Here is a 19,041-nt window from a genome sequence, read left to right on the forward strand (position 1 = left end):
GATACACCAAGCAAGGATTCTTAAGAAAAAAAAAAGATACATCAAGCAAGCACTATAAAGTTTTCAATATTTTTTTTATTTTTTATTTTTAATAATGGGTGGATCGCTTGTGCATATACAAATACTAGTACTACTTTTCCTAAAACTAGAGATTTTTTTCTTTCTTTGCGTTGAAACCTAAAACTCAAGTCTCGTTTTGGAAAAAATAATAAGCTAAAGATACATTAGTTATTTAAAATTTGAACCTTATTAAAAATTATTATATAATGATTAACATGTAATTGTTGATAGGATAAAATATTATTTTCTTCTCTATACTTTATTGAAAGTTATTTTTTCGTCTCTAAATCACTGAAGATGTTTTTCTTTCTACTTTTAAACTTTAAAAGATATGGCTACCCCTTTCAAAAAAAACTTTAAAAGATATATTTTTTCATCCCTAAAAACTATTAAAAAAATTTCCACTTTTTTCTAGTCTCTAAATTATTGAAAAAAAACCACTTTATAAAATTAAGGACAATGACTGCAACAACCACTAAAAAAATAATATGTCTACATAAGTGCTATATTGTATGCTTCTTATATTCTTAATATGCATGTTGAATTTCTTGTCAATTAGATGTTATTTATTATTCAATTCATAAATATATTTTTTATCCATAATTTCAGATTACAAAAATTTGAAATTTAAACATTGATTGATGATATAATTATTAATTTTTGATTTTTTGAAAATTTTACAAACATAGAACTAATGGAAGATATAAGGAAAAAAAAAAATGTTATATAATGATAGAATTTTAAAAATTCACATCTGATAAAAAAAATACTTATTAAATAAAGTTGTAACAAAACTTTGTCCTATAATTAAATTAAGTATGAAAAAAAGAAAATTTTAATAAAATTTACAAACTAAAATAGTAATATTTTAGCCTAATCGATACACTGCACGTGCGGTTCATGCTGCCTTATCATCTTCCTCCCAAAATTCAAAAAACTCCCATATCCCCCCACTCTCAGTCAAAACCCTGCTTTCCTCTCCAAAATCCTGAAACTCTTGGAACACTTTCTCAATGTCTTCCACTCATTTCTTCTCAACCCACACCTCTCTCCTCTCCAAACCCTCTCCCCTCCTTTCCCCTCTCCTTCCAAAGCCTCTCCTCCTCACCGTTCGCTCCTCCGCAGTCTCCTCTCCGGAGAAGCGGAAAAAAACCCGAAGGCGAAAGCCGCAGCATCAGCTCTCGAGGGGCGACGATTCTTCGTCTTCGTCGGCATTTGCTCTGGCGTCGGCCTCGGCGGCGGAGAAGAGCCTCCGCTTCATCTTCATGGAAGAGCTCATGGAGAGAGCGAGAGACCGCGACTCTCTCGCCGTCTCACAGGTGATTTACGACATGATTGCCGCCGGCCTCACCCCAGGCCCCCGCTCCTTCCACGCCTTGATCGTGTCGTACACTCTCAATGCCGATCACGAGGCCGCTGTATGCGTTGCCACCATTTCTATTTCTTGTTGATAATACTTGTTTACGGAATTCACATTACTTAGTGTAAAATTTGTAGGATTAACTGATATTGTTAATAATGATTTATTGTGATTGCAATTTGGGTCACACATTATAGTGATAGATTTTGTAGTGCTGGTAACAACTGTTGTTCTTATTATTATTGTGATTAGGCTAAAATTCGATTCAGTCTCTTGACTTTTGCTTCGATTTTTTTTCAATTTGTCTACTAAGTTGTGTTTTTTGTCAAATTAGTATCTCACTTTGTAAATTTGAGTCAATATGGTACCTCATTCCAAATATGTTGGTAAACGAGGCCCTTTAAACATTCTTTGTTTTTAATTTAAAATTTAATTGAAAAAATTCATAAAATGTGTCATTTAGTAGATATTGTTGCTTGATGAGTATTTATTATATATAAAAAAAAAGGTGCTAATGGCTTCATTTGTTAACAGATTTGGGAAGACTAGATTGACTTATTTTGATAAAGTGAAGAACTAAATTAATAAAATTAAACCTTAAGGATTAGTTTGACAATTGAAGTCAAAGTCAAGAGACTAAATTGATTTTTAACCTTATTATTATTATTACTATTATTATTTGCAACTAAGGTTTGTTGTTGTTGTTGTTTTATTTGAAAATTGAATTTTTGTTGTTCCATGAATGCAGATGCAATCGCTGAGGAGGGAGTTGAGTGCGGGTGTTTGTCCACTACACGAAACGTTTGTGGCACTGATTCGGTTGTTCGGTTCTAAAGGTCATGCAACTAGAGGTTTAGAAATTCTTGCAGCGATGGAGAAGTTAAACTACGACATTCGCCAGGCGTGGCTAATTCTTGTTGGTATAAAATACAATGTTTTTTCTTTTTTGGTTATTCATATCTATTCAGTTGAATTTGAATTATTATCTAAGTTGGTGAAGTGCATCTTGTGAGCAGAGGAGCTTATTAGGAGCAGGCATTTGGAAGATGCAAATAAAGTGTTTTTGAGGGGAGCCAAAGGTGGGCTGAGGGCTACTGATGAAATTTATGATCTTATAATTGAGGAAGACTGTAAAGTTGGGGATCATTCTAATGCATTGGATATTGCCTATGAAATGGAGGCAGCTGGGCGGATGGCAACCACTTTTCATTTCAATTGTTTGCTCAGTGTGCAGGTGAACCTCTCTCAATGTTGGTTATGGCATTTTTTTTATGTTCTATTGTTTAGCTACTTTCTTTTTTTCCTTCTCCCCTCCCTAAGAAACAAACCTAAATTTATGACACCCGGGTTTTCATTCAGAACTTGGCAATGAGTGTGCTTGTTTGTAAGTTCTTCAGGATATTGCTCATTTGTATGTTTTGGTAGGCACTTTAGGATAAAAAAATTTGGTAAAATGTTAGGATAGGATAGTTCTTATTTGATTTTGATATTGACCTTCACATGATAATGCTACCCGCTAATATATCACTATTAAAAAAAAGGAAGAAGATTGAACTTGAGCTGTGAATTGGAGAAATCTCTAATGTCTTAATGCTACCCACATTCTTCGATATTGATTTTTCTACTTCTTTATTCAATTTAGAAGGTAAATATTGAATACTCAAAAGTCAAAACTTAAGGCACTATAGAATTTACTATGATAGGTATGAAGATCTAAAAGTGGAAGTCAAAATCCTTCTTGAGAAACATAATATACCGAATTTCAACTTTAAAATTTGTGAAATGTTTAACTTATCCATCCCATGAATATCATTATTAAATTTAAAAAGAAAGTTACAAACATTTAAGGAAAAGAAGAACGATTACAGTTTCAACAATCAAGTAGGTATAAAATGTCATTCAATTAAACATCAACTCTTAGCATGAGCTCTCTCCACCCCCCTCCTCCACCCCACCCTCTCCCTCTCCCTCTCCCTCTCCCCCTCCCTCAACCATCATCTTCCTTCTTTCCTTTTTTGCCACCCTCACATCTTCCGTCTCCCTCCCCCTTTTTCTCTCCTCCACAGTTTGGGTTTTTCCCTTATCCTTATCCTACTCCTCCATCATTGCCTTTGCCCTCCCCTTCCCCACCACCTCAGGGGCCTAACCAAGTTTTGCCTAAAAAGCCTACTCTTGTACCTGCACCTTTAACCACACCAAGTTTTCCCTCCATTGAAACCTCTCTTAACATCCCACCCAAACCTCTATCCTCTGTTTTTGGAGGCAGCAAGAGGTCTTTCCATATTGATGCTAAACATTTTTCTTTTTCTTTTGATGGAGGGCGGTCTGATTCGTATGCTTTACATGAGACACATCGGAATGTTAAGAGCTCGATTTGGGTTGGACATAAGGGTGTGGAGTGGGTACTTACTTGTCTTGAGGATATACGAGATTGGGTGCCTGGCCATGTTTTACTTTGTAAGAGATTTAGGGAGAATGGGAAGTTATTAGAGTTTTGTGGGAAATCTAACAAAGCTGGTCTGTTTGTTGTTATTGCAGTTTATTTTGGAGGGTCTAGGAGAGGTTGTATAATGATACCAGCAAGCTCTAATAGAGCTGGCTGGTCTTTGTTTCAGAAAGAGCTTAGGGATTTTTGCTCTAGTGCTGAACCGTTATCTCTGGCCAAAGGTTCTTTTAATAATGGTGATGGAGGTGGTAAACTTGCTGGTGGTGGCCGGAGTGGGAAGTTTTTATCTTATTATGGATATCAGCAAAAGATTAGAAATTTTGAAAAAATTGGAACATTTTTGGGGCAGAACGTGATGCATGGAAAACCTATAGAAAATGTTTCAGTTAAAAAAGGCAATGTTTCTGCTTTTACTGGCAGACCCACGCGGGCTTTTCAATTTAAGTTGACTCCTGCTACTTTGGCGTTGAGAGTGTGTAAGTCTGAGAATGGGAGACGTTCTGTGACTTGGGTGGGTGATAAGGTGCTCAGCTGGCCCAAGGTGTTAAGTGATGGGCCAGATATAATAAAACAGCCAGGTGGGCCTGTTGTAGCCCAACCCGAGGTGCAAAAGGTTTCTCAACTGAAGGGTAGTTTGGTCAAGCCCAACTTTCTTCAAGTGGAGTCTGATGCCTAGGCTTCGTGGGTAGTGGGCGAGAGCTCAAACGGGAGAAGGGGTGGAGACCCAGAGCCACCGGTGTTAGCAATGGGGCCGGAACTGGATCGCGGCGCCTCTACTCTCACCGGCGACCCTGTGAAAGTCGTCTCGGTGGTCTCACCGTCGGCCAAAGCGATGGGTGCGACGGTAAATGCCGAGCCTAGGTTCATCGGAGAGGAGATCCAGTCTCCGATGGCTGGGGATTTCATTGGAGGGAGGCTGACGAGGCCGAGGGGGTCTGGGAAGGAGATTCTTTCGCCTCTATGGAATCAGGGAGCAACCCATAATCAGTTTTCTCCTCTGTTGGGCCTGGGTAGCGAGATGAGCTTGTGTTTTGGGGAGATAAATAATTCTAAGGAGGTATCAGGGGAGAAGGGAGAAAAACCAGTACAAGATGGGTTTGAGCTGGTTCAAGTTGGGTTTGAGTGCTTTATGCTTCAGTGGAAGCATAGTGAAGTTAATCCTAGTGATTCTTCACAAGGGGAGGATGAGAGTGGCTTTTTGGAGTGTTCACCTATATCTAAATGGGATCCCATGGAACATAAGGAGTTGGAGGTGATCCAGGAAGTTGATGAGGAAGAGACTCGAGGGTCAGAGGTAAAAAATTCGAAATGGGTATGTAGCCTGATGAAAAGTTTTTGTAGAATAGTAGGTTTTCCTATTGTTAAGCATGAAGATCAATGTCTGGCTTTGTTTCGTCTCCTTGAACAAGATTGCATTGATGTTGTAAATGTTGGGACTTCTAAAGATATTCTGAGTTCTAGGCAGAAAGGGCTTAGGGAACTTAAAGGTTTGTTTTCTTCTGTCAATTATGAGGGAGTAGCATCTAAGGGGAGGAACAGAGATTCCTCAGTAGGCATGGGGTTGAATACCTGTGTTAAATGAATTTACGACTTTTATCTTGGAATGTTAGGGGATTAAACAATCCTCAGAAGCGGGAAGTTTGTAAGAATCTTCTCAAGGAGTGGAAGTGTGATATTGTTTGCTTTCAAGAAACTAAGCTGGCTTCTATAAGCTCTTCTATTGTTCAAAGCCTTTGGGGTAGTCCGTTCTTAGACTGGGTTGCTCTAGATGCAGTCAACACTGCAGGGGGGGTGTTACTAGTCTGGGACAAGAGGGTTTATGAAAAGGTTGATTGTGCTATTGGTCAGTTTTCTGTAAATGTTTTACTGAAGGGGGTTGTAGATGACTTTGTATGGGCTTGTTCAGGAGTGTATGGTCCTAATGATGATAGTCAGCGGGGTACTCTGTGGGAGGAGCTCTCTAGGATGCACTCTAGGTGGAATACGGCATGGTGTGTGATTAGGGATTTCAATATCATTCGATATCCGAGTGAGAGACTTGGCTGTGAGGCATTTAGCTCGGCTATGTTTGCTTTTTCAGATTTCATTGAGGCTAACTATCTAGTGGACTTACCTCTTGAAGGGGCATCATTTACTTGGTTTAGAGATTCAGGGATAGAGTGTATGTCAAGAATCGATAGAACCTTGGCATCGGTGGATTGGGTAGATCATTTTGGGAATGTGTCTCAAAGGGTACTCCCTCGTGTTGTTTCTGACCATTGCCCTCTTTTGGTGGTGGCCGGTAGTGTTAATAAAGGTCGTAGTGCCTTTAAGTTTGAGAATATGTGGTTGAAAGAAGAGGGTTTTGTAGGGAGGGTTCGGCAATGGTGGATTGGGTACTGCTTTGTGGGTTCTCCAAGCTTTATTCTGGCTCGTAAATTAAAAGCTCTAAAAGAAGATTTGAAAAAGTGGAATAAGGAGGAATTTGGGGATTTGGCCTTTAGGAAGAAATGTCTTTTATCTGAATTATTGGGTTTGGATGCTAGGGAGGACTTGTTAGGCCTTTCTCAGGAGGATCAAACTAGGCGATGTCAGATTAAATGTGAGGTTGCACATCTTGCCTCTTTGGAGGAGATATCTTGGAGACAAAAGTTCCGGATATTATTTGTGAAGGAGGGGGACAATAATACTCGTTTTTTTCATCGGGTTGCTAACTCCCATAGAAGAACTAACCATATTCGGGGTATAGAGGTGGATGGTGTTCTCTATGAGGATGAGGAAGTGGTGCAGTCTAAGGTGGTTCAGTTTTATCAGAGTTTGTACTCTGAGTCAGATACCTGGCGCCCTTCTATGGATGGCTTAGAGTTTGCATGTATTGAGGAGGATGAGAGGCTTATTCTAGAGAGGGATTTTTTGAAGGAGGAAGTAGTTAAAGTTCTTCAAGAGATGGAAGGCGATAAAGCCCCAGGTCCTGACGGTTTCACTATGGCATTTTTCCAAAAATGTTGGAGTGTAGTGGAATCAGATGTGATATCTTTTTTTGATCATTTCCATAGGAGCTCAGAGTTTGAGCGGTCTCTGAATGCTTCTTTTCTTTCTTTGATTCCCAAGAAGAATAATGCTTTGAATATCAAAGATTTTCAGCCTATCAGCTTAGTGGGCAGTGTGTATAAGCTATTGTCTAAAGTTTTGGCTAATAGATTGAGGTTGGTGTTGGATAAACTCATTTCGGAGTCGCAGAATTTGTTTGTTGGTAGCAGGCAGATTTTGGACTCGGTGCTTATTGCTAATGAGTGTTTAGACAGCAGACTGAAGTGTCGTGCTCCAGGGGTGGTGTGTAAGTTAGATATCGAGAAAGCTTATGATCATGTGAATTGGGACTCTTTGTTTTATCTATTGGAGAGGATGGGTTTTGGGGGTAGATGGAGGAGTTGGTTGAAGACTTGTGTCACTACCGTTCGATTCTCAGTTTTGGTTAATGGATCTCCTATTGGTTTCTTTTGTAGCTCTAGAGGTCTAAGACAAGGAGATCCATTGTCTCCCCTCCTCTTTCTTTTGATCATGGAGGTTTTAAGTCGCATCCTGAAGAAAACTGAGGAAGGTGGTCTCATTCAGGGTTTTCATGTGGGTCCAAATAATCATACTGGTATTCGTATTTCTCACCTACTATTTGCTGATGATACTATTCTTTTTTGCGATGCTTCTAGAGAGCAGATCTTTTCCATTAGGCTGGTTTTGACTTGTTTTCAAGTTTTTACTGGTTTGAAGGTGAATGTGGGGAAAAGTGAGATTGTCCCTATTGGGGAGGTGAGCAATATCCAGTCATTGGCTAATATTCTTCAGTGTAGGGTGGGCAGTTTGCCTATGATTTATTTGGGTATGCCACTGCGTTCTTTGTATAAAACAGCCGCTATTTGGAATCCGATTCTTGAGAGGTCGGAAAAGAAGCTTTCAGGCTGGAAGCGGCTTTACTTGTCAAAGGGTGGTAGACTCACATTGTTGAAAAGTACCCTTTCAAGCCTTCCAACTTATTACCTTTCCCTTTTTACTATCCCTAAAGCTGTGGCGACTAGATTGGAATGTATTCAGAGGAATTTTTTATGGGGTTCTTCAGTTGAGTGTTTCAAATATCCATTGGTGGCTTGGGAAAAGGTTTGCCTACCTCGCGAGTTGGGTGGTTTGGGAATTCGGAATTTGGCGTATTTTAATCAGGCCCTATTAGGGAAATGGCTTTGGAGGTATGGCCATGAAATCTCTCATCTATGGCGGAGGGTCATAGCCATGAAATATGGGGAGGGTAAAGGGGGTTGGTGCTCTAGAGTTTGCAGAAGGGCTCATAGTTATGGGTTATGGTGGAGTATTAGTGAAGGGTGGGGAAGTTTTGCTAAGCATTTGTCTTTTGTAGTGGGGGATGGTTCTTGTATTCTTTTTTGGCATGACAAATGGGCCGGAGATGTTCCTCTTAAAATTCTTTATCCCCAGTTATTTTTGTGTTCTGCTAATAAAGAAGCTTGTGTTTTTGAAGTGTTAAGCCCTTCAGTGGATGATAACGACAGAGTGTGGAGTTTAAGCTTTTTTAGGGGTTTCAATGATTGGGAGTTAGCAACTTCTTATTCCCTACTTCATTTCATCCAAACTCGGATCCCTAGGGGTGATGGGGGTGACAGACTTCGTTGGGATCTTAATGGAAGCGGGAAGTTTGACACTCGGTCTTTTTATCATAAGATTCGAAATGCAACTCCTTCCACTTTCTCTTGGAAGGGCATTTGGAAAGTCAAGGTTCCTAAAAGGGTGACATTTTTTATGTGGACAGCAGCTCATGGTCAGATTCTTACCTTGGATAACCTTATGCTTCGTGGTTGGCCTTTGGCAAATCGCTGTTGTATGTGCTGTTGTAATGAGGAATCTGTGGATCACCTGCTACTTTTCTGTCCGATAGCTCATTCTTTGTGGACTCATATGCTTCAGTTGTTTGGGATCGATTGGGTCATGCCAGGTTCAGTAGTGGATTTATTATTTTGTTGGTACCATTGGCTTGGGAAGCATAGCTTTGATATTTGGAATTTGGTTCCAGGCTGTGTAATGTGGACTATTTGGACTGAACGGAATCGGCGTTTTTTTGAGGATAAGGGGAAATTTGTGGTTCAGTTATTAGATTTGTGCCATCGGACCCTCTTTGATTGGTCTCGGTGTTGGGGTTTTTCGGATTGTTTTACCCTTATGGAATTCCTTTCGTCTATTAGCTCTTCTTAGTTTTTCTTAGTGGCTGCTTGTGTCTTTTTGTTCACTACCGTGAACCCTTTGTATTTTCATGCTTTTCCCTTATTAATAATATTTTCTTCTTACTTATAAAAAAAAAAGTGATATAGCTTCCGTAATACAAATTGAAACTGGTAATAATCAGAAATAGTTGTGATGTGGACAAGAAAGAGCTCAAGGAAAAAGAAGATTAAGTATACAAAGATTCAAAAATTGTGGTCTAGCTTTGATGTCCGACCTTCTTAGTACCTTTGATAGGTTATTTTAGTTATTATTGAGTCTTTTAGGTTGGGATTGGTTCTAATTTAGTTGACTAGAACAAGGGCAATTTGGTAATTTTCAGATTTTTCTAGAAATGGGCTGTCCTAGAGGCCCATGACTCTTATTTTATGTTTTGAGTCCTTTGGTTTAGCAGTTATTAAGTCGTTTTGTTTGATATTATTATTCCTATTCATTCTAGGAATAGGTTATTTAGAGTCCAAGTCCTTCTAGGAAAGGGGTTAACAATAGCCTCTATGTAAAGGCTCTATTGTAGTCAATGTTATTGGCATAGTGATTGATTAATTAAATTCCAGCAGCTTATTTAAGGCCTTGACGGTGTGATTGCCTTTCTCCTGTACATTTCAGTCGATCATTTCTTTTTTTCCATTTAAATCCTACATACAAGGAAAACTAACATATTTTCTTGAAAAATTTATTATTATTTATAAGTTTCTTGGAATTCCATCTCAACATTCTTGTTGAAACAACTATGATAATATATAGTTGCTGTTTCCTGTGCTGTGAAATATCTTTGGAGAAAAACTGGTTTGAATGCTTTCCTATGTTTCCCAAATTTGAAACAACTTTTTTTTAATTGAGATGCAGCTGATATTGGTGAAATATGTATTCCACATGCCCTTGGCCATGGCTCTTTTGACATTGTTCCTGTATCTTTAGTCAAAACACCCAAACACCATGTTCTGCCATCAATTCTTTGTTTTATATCAGTAAAACTTATTACTTATCAAAAAAAATTCTTTGTTTATAGTGTGCGCCCTTGACCTACTTCCAAGTCAAATGGCATCAAAACTTGACATATGATGTAGGTTTTTTAAGATTCAGCTCTAAATTAGGTTCTTAATGAGACCTTGAAGGTTTCTTGAATAAGGATTGGGGTTAAAGGGTTTAGGTAAAGAAAATATCAATTCTTGAATATGTTGATGGTTGTTTTGTGTCAAAAATAGAGAGTAGACTATGAAATAAGATAGATAAAACACTAGGCAATCATACCTAGGTTCCTAAGCAATCACACATAGGTAGGAGAAGGCAATCACACCCTCAAACAATAAAATAAGCTGCTGAGATTTTATTAGAAAATCTTACTATCAATAACCTATTCATAGAATGAACAGGTTCACTAATAACTTTCAAAAAGGACTTAAGAATTTCTAAACCAAACTGGAAAATGACTCAAAGCATAAAGTAAGAGTCATGGGCCTTGGATACAGCCAAGGACAGCCCATTGCAGCTTTTTGGAAGTTACCAAATTTCCCTAATTCTAGTGAAACTGAGTTAAAATTGATCCAACATCTTTCTATCCTAAGAAACTCAATAACAACTAAAGTAACCTATGAAAGGTGTCAAAAGTCCCACATCTAGACTAGACCACAAATCTTGAATTTTTTCGTAGTTAATGTTGTTTTTCCTTGAAATCTTTCTTGTCTGCATCAACATGTTCCAATGAAACAAAAATCAAACATTCCAAACACCTTTTATGTAACCAAGCACTTAACTACCCAATTTCGTGCAGCCAAGGAGATCTTCTCCATTTTTTTTTTTCCCATTTACAATCTATGCCCAGGGCATTTATTAAATTTGCCACAGAAATCTAAGTAAAAAATCTCAAAAAAACAAGATTGGGTGAACTATCATAAAAAATGCTTTAACATTCAAATTAAAAATTAAAAATTAAAAATTGATTTTACTCCAGTATGTGAAGAATCAGTAGAAGACGATCACAGCTATATTGTCGGTCCATCATCATCATTGGAAGAGCTATATTTTTTATTACAAGATTTCAAAGTTCAAATTAAAGCAAATAACAAACTTGGTCTATAGCTTGAAAATTGTTCAATCTATTCAGGGAAAAAATAAAACACTAGTGGTGAATTAATCTTTCAAAGATTTCTTTCAGAATGATGAAACAAGATAAAGAATTTCATAAAATTAAAGACAAAACTCAGCTGACCTGGGAACCAAACATTCCTACAACAACAACAACCGATTACATCATCAAGCATACAAAATCTTCAAAACCCCCAAATGAACACAAACTACCACCACCGAAGCCAAATCCCCAACTGTTGATTTGTCAAACCTCTGCATGTGGTCATTGATGAAAACCTAGCCACCACTGTCGCCTTAAGTCTCTGTTGCAACCCACAATAGTGGCCCCACAACCCTACTGAGCCCACTCCCACAACCGTTGGCTCTCTTGAAGGTTTATTCATTCTATTCATTTTAATTTTTTTGCTTTGTTTGGTTGTTGAGAAAGAAGAGAAGAAAAGTAAATACATGGTGGAGTGTTTAATTAAAAATGATGTTTTTGATATTTTTTTGATAGGTAGATAGTGGGGGAGGGGGAGATTGGCTTCGAACCACGTATATGGGGCACCACAAAAAATGCCATTACCTTTGGGCTACTACTTGAACCCCAAGATGATGTTTGGGATTTTGAATTTGGTTTTATTGGGAATAGGCTTTAACCCTCTGTTTAAGTTCGAAGGAGTTTCAATCATTTTTAGAATTTGGGGGAACAGTAGTGTATTTAAAGTCTTTTTTTCACTATACCTTAGGAATGTCAGTGTAATTTACTTTTGTTTTATTTTTAACTAATCTTCATGAACTACTAAATATGGTGATTAGAATAACACTAGAAGTATCAGCTGATGTTTTAATTCTGTAGTAAAATATTCCAGCTTGGTCAAAATTGGCATAGTTGTTTGCTTATGAACTTTGGCTTAAATGACACTTCCTCCTCCCACAAGAGTGGCTGGAGACTGAGGTTTGTGGGTTAAAACTCATTTAATGCGTGTGTTACAATAACTTAACAATTAGATAACAAAATTGACCTAGTTTTTTTTTAGTTACAGATTTTGCATCAAACTGATTACATTTGTTTCTATTATTTAGGCTACTTGTGGCATACCTGAAATTGCCTTTGCAACGTTTGAGAACATGAAATATGGAGAAGGTTTGCAACAACTTTTTCCTTTGTTTGTGCTTTTACATGAAGATATTATGTGCTATGAATTTGTTTTTTTATCTTTAATTTTTATAAGTACTAAGTTGTATTGGAAAAACAAGAATTCAACAATTATACACAATGTATTATAGATGTTCATTGCAACTAAGCTCTAAGAGTACAATGATCAATAAACTCTAATAGAGTATTCAAAGAAATGCAATTTCTAGATCTGTCCTCGGCTCCTCGCACACCCTTCAAAGTTTCTTACATTTCTTTCCCTATAGAGGCACTGTATCAGGCAATGAGGAGTGGCCTTCCATATCTCACTGTTCTGATGTTGCCCAAAACAGCCTTTGCTAATAAGCTAGTAAATCTACATCACCCTTTGAACCTTAGAAAGAGCAAATACCATATCCCACAACTATCTACAAGTGATTTAATGTTTCCCATCCCCCTTGCACATACAAAACCAGCTCACTAAAATAATATTATGCTTTCTCAAATTATCTGTTGCTAGGATTTTTTCCAAAGAAGCAACCTAGAGAAAGAAAAGCTGCCTTTGTTGGGACTTTAGGCTTCCAAACGCATTTCCAAGGGAACTTTTCAACTTCTGTAGGGACTAAGGCTCTATTATAGGATCTAATCTTGAACCCTCCTGAATAGATGACCTTCAGCACAACGTATCCTCTCCTCTGACTTCAATTCCCAGTCATGGACTGCTTATGTAAAATTATGGGAAGCACGGACATGGCAAATTGGGTGCCGTATCTGTGTCGTACGCGACACGGGATACTCCTGGGACACGGCTGTACGCGTGTCCCAGCTGCTTTTTTTTTTTTTTTTTTTTTAAATAATTGGATATGGCCTGGACACAGCTCGGACACTTTCGAGACATGGTCGGGACACGCTTCGTGAAAAAAAATGACTAACTAACCCAGCCCATCGGAGATCTTCTTCTTTGCAGATGTTCTTGTTCTTCTTCATCACAGATCTCTTCTTTGTCTTCTTCTTCTTGACTTCTTCTTCTTCTTCTTCGGCTTCTTCTTCTTCTCACATAGGAAGGACTGAAGGACAGATCCAAATTCATATTTCCCCCTTTTGCCCTTTTGTTTTGTTCGTGTGTCCTAGGCCAACTTTTAAAAATATTCTTTTATGAGTTAACTTTTTATTATTCTTTTAGTATTATTTAGGTAGAAAATAGATACAAGTATATATATATATATATATATAGGCTAGGCTTTAATATACTTACAAAAGAATTATTAACAATTATTTAAAAACAAGTAAAATTTTTGTTATAAAACAAATTTTGTAAAATTAAAAAAAAAAAAAAAATATACGTATCCTAGTTGACTATTGTCCTAATTTTTCAAAAATTGCAATGTCACTGTACCGTATCCGTACTTGTACCTGTGCCCGTATCCATGCATGTGCTTCTCTAGTAAATTTTAGACTCCTAGTGAATGGATTGTGTGATTGCATATGACCTCTACTAGTTCCCTTATTCTATGCAATACGATGCAACTCAAGGAAAGACTCCTTAATCACCGCCCTTGAAGTTGATGAAGGTAGAGATTCCACCTTCCCTGTATATTTTTCCAAAGGTCAACTCCATACAGCCCATTCGCGGCATTGGTGGACCAACCTCCTCCCATAGAGCCATACTTCAGTTCATTTATTCAGAATTAGTTACAGGGCAATTGCTTTGTTTCAGAAATGTTTGGGAAGCTTATGCCTTTTTCAGTAGTGCACTATCATTAATGGTATGATGATTGCCCAGTTGCTAACCGACTTTGATAAGATTTTTGCCATGGGAATTGGTGTGGCCATTTTAGCGTATGTGTTCCACTAAAGATGTACTTTGGTTATTTTACAATATATATGAATTAGTAGTTTTCTAGTTGTTTTTATTCTATTTTACCCTCTTTTTGAATGGATCCACTACAGAAAACCACGTTTTTGATAAGGAACATGAGTTTTGATGTAAAGGAAAAAGAGAAGAGAAGAGATAGAGGATAAATCCTTGGGGTTGTTCTCTTTTGTTACTTCTCTTGAGATGTTTGATTGCCTTACTTTTAGTGTTTCATATTGGTATACCTGTTGTATACATCCTGTGTATATGGGTGGCGCCTCTTTTACGTATTAACAAATGAAATATTTACTTATAGAAAAAAGGGTAGAGATAGAAGAAATTCCTCAACAAATACAATTGAAGAGGAAATAAAGTGGAAAGGGAAACAAAAACTATGTCAAGACAAATCAATGTCACTAGTTAAAATAGTTCTGGCCAATGCCTTCTTCTGCAAGGAGGTTTCTACTATGCATTGGCCTAGTGCGGGTTTAGTGAATGTGCTTGTTTTTTGAGAGTTGCAATGCTTTCTCGTATTAATCCAATTTTTATCAAATTAATTGGATGTATTGTACATGTAAAAATTGGTTAAGGGGCATCCCTCGATTTAAACTGTTTGCTACATATTTGACACTTGTTAATTAAAAAATAAAACTAAATTGTACTCTTATTTTTTGGTTTGCCAAAGGGTTTTAAGCTCTCTTGGTTGACTTTTGCTTATTTTCACACTGTTTTTCTTTCCTTTGGTGCTTCATAGTATCCGATTCTATCTATGTTATTTCCCTTGGAAGTTGGAAATGTCTATGACTTTGAAACTTTACAATATCCATAATTTGAAACCAATTAGTTTAACAGAATAATATGTAATACTCTATTTAACCTCCGCAATATTAACTTCATTGATTCAATTGTTGAAATAGACTCCATAATTACATTATTTAGGTTTAATTTAGTTAAATGAACTCTCCAACCTGTTTTCAACTGTTCAAGGTTTGTACTTAATTATCTTTTTTCCCCCTAGGTGTTAAATACTTGTAATTATTTTTGCATAACAGATTATATTATTTTTGTATAACAGATTATATGAAACCTGATACTGAGACTTATAATTGGCTGATCCAAGCGTATACAAGAGCTGAATCTTATGACAGGTACTTCAGTAGCATATCAGCAAGACCAGATTTGGTTTATTTATGAGCAACAATGTTTTGATTCTTCAAAGTATTTAGGGTAAAATCCCTAGTCGAGTGCTTTGATAGCCCTAATTTTTTGATTAAACCAAGAAATGAAAACTCAATAATATGTTCCCAACGTTATCTTTGTCAAGAAGAAAATGAAATAAAATAAAATAATTGAACCCTGTTTTTGGGGTTAAGTTCCCAAGAACATGGAACTCCTACCAATGTGCCAAATTTCATTTAATTACTTATTGTCATGATCAAGTTTTCGGATTCCTTCTTTTTGTTGGATCAACAAGTCTATTGGAGTTTCCTCCAGACTTACTGTTATATACTGATTGTTTTATCATGCCAATATACTCCATCTTGACCGTGCTTAGGGGTGGATCCATTTAGAAGAGAGCCCCCCAAACTTTTCTAATATTATAAAATTACACCTAAAATTTCGTAAATTCTTCAAAAAATATGTGGCTGGCACCCCCCCTCCCCCGAAAAACTTCTCAAATATTAGATTTTTACCCTTGAATTTTCCTAAAATTTTCAAAAGAAATATGGTTAGCCCCCCAAACTCTTCATCTTTCATGTATGACACCATTAAATTGGTTCAATTTTATATTGTTATTATTTTTGGCCCCCCATTCACAAAATTCTAGTTCCGCCCCTGACCGTGCTCATTCCTCAGGGTTCATTCTATTCATTTTATCAATTGCTTATTCCTCTCTAGGATTTTCCAATTTGAATATTCTTAGAAAAAGGTAAATCAGTTGAAGGTCATATAATTTACCACATTAAACGTTTTTCTTCTCATTTTCTGGTTATCAATGGCACAAATATTCAGTGGTTTGCTACTACCCTTCCCTTGTTGCAGAATCCTCTGACCTTCCATTTTCTCCCTAAATCCCTTCCAATTTAAAGGGTAGAAGTATCACAGTTTCGCTTGGTTAGAAATGTTTTTTCTTTCTTACGTCATATATGAATTTACAGGGGGAGAGTTACTGAATTTATTACATGTACGAATCTACTGGTAAGCAATAAGTGCTATTGGTTTTGAGCGACACGGGGCTATCTAACACTTAGTTCATGATTTTAAATTGGATTGGACAAAAGTTCATAGATAGGCACGGCATTTGGCACTGCACAATCCCTTACTGCATAATAGTTTACCCCACCAATTTTGCAGAAGGTCATAGACTCATAGACTGGCACAACAGTCATGTCTCCCAAGAAGAATGCTTGGTGTGCGTGAATGGATATGAATACAAGAAATTATAATTGTCAAAAAGTGAACACTAAGACGAATCAAATTATCAGGTGGGTCCCATCTCATTTTTATGTAAAGTCAAACCTCAGAATTAGTATTTGTTTTGTTTTACATATGTAATGGTAATTAAAAGTTGCCATCATAGCAAGTAATTAAGATAATCCATCATACAAAATAATTATGCGACCACTATGAATGTTGTAAATTGTAATTGCCTTTAAGAATATCCTTCCATTAAGAAAAGTAACTCAATAATATCCACAATAAAAATGTTGATTGATGATCCTGTTGCAACAACGCTTGGTGCTAGCTGCTGCTAGTTGAAATTACAAGGCCTCTGGAGCACTACTCTTATTGCTAATACAAAATCAGAAACCGAGATTCAAGATTAGCAGATGAAAACAATCGTTTTTATTGAAGAATGAAAACTCTGAAACAAAGATCTCCACAATCCTTTTACATGAAAGGAAAAAAAAAGAAAAAAAAAGAGAGAGTGAGAAAACTACCCGCAAATTATATAATCTTTTTGTATTATCTAATTGACAATTAATGACGTCTATGCTTTAGTTTTGCATGAAAAAGCACAGTTCAGAAGTATTTTCTCTAGAAAGTTATACTTATCCAAAAAAAAAAAAAAAAAATTCTCTATAAAGTTATCTTTATTGGCGTGCTTTAGTTTCTATGTTTTGAAATTGAAAATTTCAAGTTAATGTATAACACACATTATCTTGGGGTTTTGTTATAACGTACTTGTAGGGTGCAAGATGTTGCTGAGTTACTAGGAATGATGGTTGAAGACCACAAGCGTTTGCAGCCTAATGTGAACACCCATGCGTAAGCAAGCCTCTTTCTATGAATCCTAATCTTAAGGAAACCTTTTTCAGTTGAAACTTAGGTAGAACATTTTCGTGAAATTTATATTATTTTCTATTTTTCCTATCTTAGAGATCATGTTTAATTAATATATATTAAATGAGATCATGTTTAATTAACTTTTATTGGTGTTGTTCTTATTATTTTTGAAATAGGTTAACTCTTGTTACTTGAGACATAAACATTGAGTAGGGTTTTTGTTGCCATCGATTATGTGTCTCTTTGAACAAACTGCAACTGAGTTGTTGCAATAATAGTTAGTCGATGAGCAAGAAAGGGATGCTCTTTGGCGTCAAGTGATAGAGGTGAAGTATGGTTGTGATTGGGGTGGTTGGTGTTCTAGCTCTTTCTCTGGTCCTTATGGAGTCAGTTTGTGGAAAAATATTAGAAGGGGGTGGCACTCTTTATCTCGGTTTATTATGTATGAAATTGGAGATGGATCAAAAGTGCAGTTTTGGCTAGATCGTTGGTGTGGGACTTCTTCGCTCGCAGTCCGCTATCCTGAATTATATAGGATTAGCTGTAGTAAAGAGGCAAGTGTGGCGGATCTAATGAGGTACTCCAATGGAGTCCTCCATTGGGAGATTCAGTTTTGTAGGGAGGTGCATAATCGTGAATTGGAAGCTTTCAGGAGTTTCATCAATTCCATTTATAGCACTCCTATAAGTGGAATCGAGGAGGATAAGAGATGTTGGCTGCCTTGTAAGAGTAAGGGGTTCACGGTTAGTGCATACTACCATCTTCTTGTTGGACATAGTGAGCAGTTTTTCCCTTGGAAAAGCATTTGAAAGCAGAAGATCCCCTTTAGAGTGGCTTTTTTTGTCTGGACCGCAGCCTTGGGGAAATGCCTGACAATTGACAATTTAAGGAAAAGAAAGGTTTGCATTTTGGATTGGTGTTTTATGTGCAAGTGTAATAGTGAAATTGTTGACCATCTTTTCCTTCATTGCTCGGTTGCTTCGGAGCTATGGGATATGGTTTTTGGTTTATTTGGAGTTAGTTGGGTCATGCCATTGTCTGTTGTTGGGCTCTTTGCTTGCTGGCAAGGTCGTTTTGGTCGCCATCGTAATGGAGATATTTGGAAGGTCATTCCTCTTTGTTTGATGTGGTGTATTTGGAAGGAGAGAAATAGTAGGTGTTTTGAAGACATTGAGCGTTCCATGCCTGATCTCAAGCTTCTTTTTCTCCGATCCTTATTCGACTGGTTCTCTGTGTGGAGAAACCATCCTTTTTCTACTATTTTGGATTTACTTGACTTTTGTAATTTTCGTTTTTAAATTGTTCACCCCTGTATACTTCTTGTGTACTTGGGTGTCTCTCTTATTTTGATATCAATGAATCCTTATTACTTATCAAAAAAAAAAAAGTTGTCAAGGTGTTACGCTGATTCTGTTGGTATAACAGTCTACTCTTTTCCTTCAATAATCAATGATTGACTCTTGGAGTATAGGATTCCTAAAATTAATATCTGACTTTCTTTAAACACATCAAATCCTTTCAGGAAGGGATCCTAGATTCCTTTCCTAGTTCCTTTTCTAGCAATACCT

The 19,041-nt window shown here is 37.0% G+C and overlaps 1 protein-coding gene across 2 annotated transcripts in view; it reads left to right on the plus strand.

The window, feature by feature from the left end:
• Positions 1–1,001: 1,001 nt before the first annotated feature.
• Positions 1,002–19,041, plus strand: part of LOC115981511 — a 35,907-nt gene continuing 17,867 nt past the window's right edge. The window contains exons 1-6 of one of the 2 annotated variants that reach the window (XM_031103704.1): positions 1,002–1,478; positions 2,169–2,340; positions 2,437–2,654; positions 12,279–12,339; positions 15,261–15,333; positions 17,378–17,455. In XM_031103704.1, coding sequence (XP_030959564.1) covers positions 1,074–1,478; positions 2,169–2,340; positions 2,437–2,654; positions 12,279–12,339; positions 15,261–15,333; positions 17,378–17,455 — 1,007 coding nt within the window. In that variant the 5' untranslated portion in view covers positions 1,002–1,073. The remainder of the gene's footprint in view (positions 1,479–2,168; positions 2,341–2,436; positions 2,655–12,278; positions 12,340–15,260; positions 15,334–17,377; positions 17,456–19,041) is intronic. The other variant, XM_031103705.1, reaches the window with a different exon arrangement.

This window comes from Quercus lobata, chromosome 3, assembly GCF_001633185.2.
Source record: "Quercus lobata isolate SW786 chromosome 3, ValleyOak3.0 Primary Assembly, whole genome shotgun sequence".
In the NCBI taxonomy this organism is placed as follows: domain Eukaryota; kingdom Viridiplantae; phylum Streptophyta; class Magnoliopsida; order Fagales; family Fagaceae; genus Quercus; species Quercus lobata.